This window comes from Doryrhamphus excisus, chromosome 8 (assembly GCF_030265055.1).
Source record: "Doryrhamphus excisus isolate RoL2022-K1 chromosome 8, RoL_Dexc_1.0, whole genome shotgun sequence".
Lineage (NCBI taxonomy): Eukaryota > Metazoa > Chordata > Actinopteri > Syngnathiformes > Syngnathidae > Doryrhamphus > Doryrhamphus excisus.
Genome location: NC_080473.1, coordinates 1,384,187 through 1,387,342, shown reverse-complemented (window position 1 = coordinate 1,387,342; position 3,156 = coordinate 1,384,187). Strand labels below are relative to the sequence as shown.

The 3,156-nt window shown below is 38.4% G+C and overlaps 1 protein-coding gene across 4 annotated transcripts in view; it reads left to right on the top strand.

Moving 5' to 3' along the window:
• Positions 1–3,156, top strand: part of si:ch1073-83n3.2 (uncharacterized) — a 31,647-nt gene that overhangs the window by 22,974 nt on the left and 5,517 nt on the right. For all 4 annotated transcript variants that reach the window (XM_058079443.1, XM_058079445.1, XM_058079444.1 and 1 more), the window contains one exon: positions 2,075–2,173. In XM_058079443.1, coding sequence (XP_057935426.1) covers positions 2,128–2,173 — 46 coding nt within the window. In that variant the 5' untranslated portion in view covers positions 2,075–2,127. The remainder of the gene's footprint in view (positions 1–2,074; positions 2,174–3,156) is intronic.

Genomic DNA, 3,156 nt, shown 5'->3' with positions numbered 1-3,156 from the left:
GTGAGGATAAAGTGGATTAATAGTTTCAGCAGGCAGACCTCAAACAACCCAAACAAGCTTGTTTCCAACTTCTACTCCACCGATCAACTTTTTTTAAAAGATGCGGGCACGGCACTGGGTCCTCTGTGTCACGTGACCGAGCAGCGGTCACAATTCACTGCATATACGCAGTGTCGCCCTTTGGCGCTCTCTGCTGGTGAGACGTATAATTGCAGCACACCTCTCACCATCTGTGTGGCCATTGATCCAAACGTTGATACCACATCATTTTACAATATGTTTATTTACACAAATATTCGTGTTCTTTGTTGTGTGGTTTAAAATACATTTCAAATATATATTTTCATTTACAGTGGTAAATAAATCAATACTTTTACAGCTTAATCAATACATCATCAGTGTTTCCTGGATGAATAGGGCCGAATGCTTATTGTAGTATTCTCCACTGGTCACTAGGTGTCAGTAATGTTGCATTGATGAAACGGAAAACAACAAGGAACTCTCCCAATGCTAACGTGTGTGACTCTATATTATGTCTATTTTCTCTTATTATGTCTACTAGATCTTGTTATTTGACGTCTAGAGGGCTCTAATAATGTTAAACCTGTATTTAGAAGGTCGTAACCATATTTACTATGCCTAATATGAACTATTTTGTCTTATGTCCACTATATTTGGCAGTAAGGGTGTAAAGGTGACTACAGGGGTGCTATTTCATGTTTAGAGGGCTCTAATAATATTAAAAACTTATTTAGAAGGCCATAGATATGTTTCCCGTGCGTAATATGGCCTATTTTGTCTCATTATGTCTACCATTTGTGGTTATAGGACTGTTAAAACGGGTATAGGGGTGTTATTTTATGTTTAGAGGTCTCTAATAATGTTAAAAAAAACTTATTTAGAAGGCCATAAATATGTTTCCATGCCTAATATGATCTATTTTGTGTCATTATGTCTACCATATTTGGTAATAGGGGTGTAAAGGTGAGCATAGGGGTGTTATTTCATGTTTAGAGGGCTCTAATAGAGTTAGAAAAAATTATTTAGATGGCTACAAATGTGTTTTTTATGCCTAATATAACCTATTTTGTCTCATTATGTCTACCATTTGTGGTATAGGACTGTTAAGATGAGTATAGGGGTGTTATTTTACATTTAGAGGGCTCTAATAATGTTTAAAAAACTTATTTAGAAGACCACAACTATGTTTCCCATGCCTAATATGACCTATTTTCTCTAATTATGTCTACCATATTTTGTAATAGGGGCGCAAATGTGAGTATGGGGATGTTATTTCATGTTTAGAGGGCTCTAATAATGTTAAAATGTTTTCTATGCCTAATATGACCTATTTTGTCACATTATGGCTAGCATATGTGGTAATAGGAGTGTAAAGGTGACTATAGGGGTGTTATTTCATATCTAGAGGGCTCTGATAATGTTAAAACATAGTTAAAAGGTTGTAAACAGGTTTTCTATTGATCTAACTACCAAAATATTCTATTAATAAATAAGAAATCTTACTTGTTTGGAGTTTGTGTGTGTTTTTGGTTTAGGATGATTCCTCTATGTGGAGCGTTAGGACGTTGCTGTCGGCCCCAAAATATTAGAAAGAGCTCCCAGAGCACCACTGCAAAATACTAAGACAATAATAAAGACATTGTATTTATTTTTATTTTTATAGAGGCACCATTGTGTGTTAGATCAGATACTTCATGAAGTTTCTATGTGGTTTATTCTATATACTATATATCTATGTTACATAATGTCCTCCTAACCATACAAAGCAAGCGCGGCTCCACTTTTAATCCCATGTGGACATGTTGCGCGGACAAGCGGCCTCCATCGTGGGGGCTGTGGGATTAACAAGCCGGTGGGGCTCCCATCCACGGCACTGCAGCCATGATAATCCTGGTGTTTTAATCTGCCGGGGGGGCGGGAGGTGGTCCAAACTATGGCTCACATGCTCACACTCCACTCCCTCTCGGAGCACGAGGAGTTAAAGGCCTAAATAGCAAGGATTACGCTCTCTCTCTCTCTTTCCCGCTCTGGCTTTTTTTATCCTATTTTTCAGCATCAGATGTCCTGGCCTTCATTGGAGCGTGTGTACTTGGGACCACCGCAGCCATGAACTCAGCCGGCGGCGTTCATCGAGGCTACCTGCGGAAGTACGGTAGGCCTGCTCACACAACTTGAGACAATGATGGTAGGATTAGGACATGTCTGGTTGGGGTCAGTAGAACACTTTATTAGCCCTCTGCATATTGTAAAGATACAATTATGAATGAGATACAGTCAAAGCTTGATATCGTCAAAATTTGCCTATAACTATCTAGTCTGTCTGCTACATAACCCGCCATGGGGCCAAAGGAAATTCCCAGTGCCAGCAATTTCATAAAGATGGTGAAAAACCATCAATTTCAGTCCTCATTTATGATACAGTATTTTGCCAACTATAAGTCACTCCAGGGGAGTATACGTCGCACAGCCAAAAAACTATGAAAAAAACATATTAGTTACATTTTTGAAAGAAAATGTCTTTTTATAAGATCACAGACCAAGAACAGATATTTTATCTTGAAAGACAAATCACAGTAATAGCAGTAGAATGGAGAACAACAAGCTAAATAGGCGTCTGTTAACGTAGCATAAATACAACACAACCTTTAGTTTACTTGCAGCTTACTCACTTGATGTTTACATTGTGCATTGTTAGCGCTACGGGAGTGATAGCAGTGTTGCCGATACTGGCACACAAGCCAAGAACGCCCTTTATAATAAACAAACGTCCCAGGAAAATAGGCTAACTTCACACTAAGCCAGGGGTCGGCAACCTTTACTATGAAAAGAGCCATTTCACCCACTTGCCCACTAAAGAAAAATAGCCTGGAGCCGCAAAACGTTGTATGTTTAAAACAACATTGGAGGGGAAAAAAAAGACGAGTTGGAGTACTCTTGCTAGTACTGGAGATAAACTTTTGTTTTTAAATGAGCTCTAATTTATTTTTTAGAATCGTCAAATAACTCATTAATAATAATTAATAACTCAAATAACTCAAAGTATTACTCATTTCCCTTCATGTTAACCTGTCAGAGAGAACTGGATAGCATCCTGTCTGCTCATTCAGTCACCAGTCAGAACTCAGTCAGGATGCA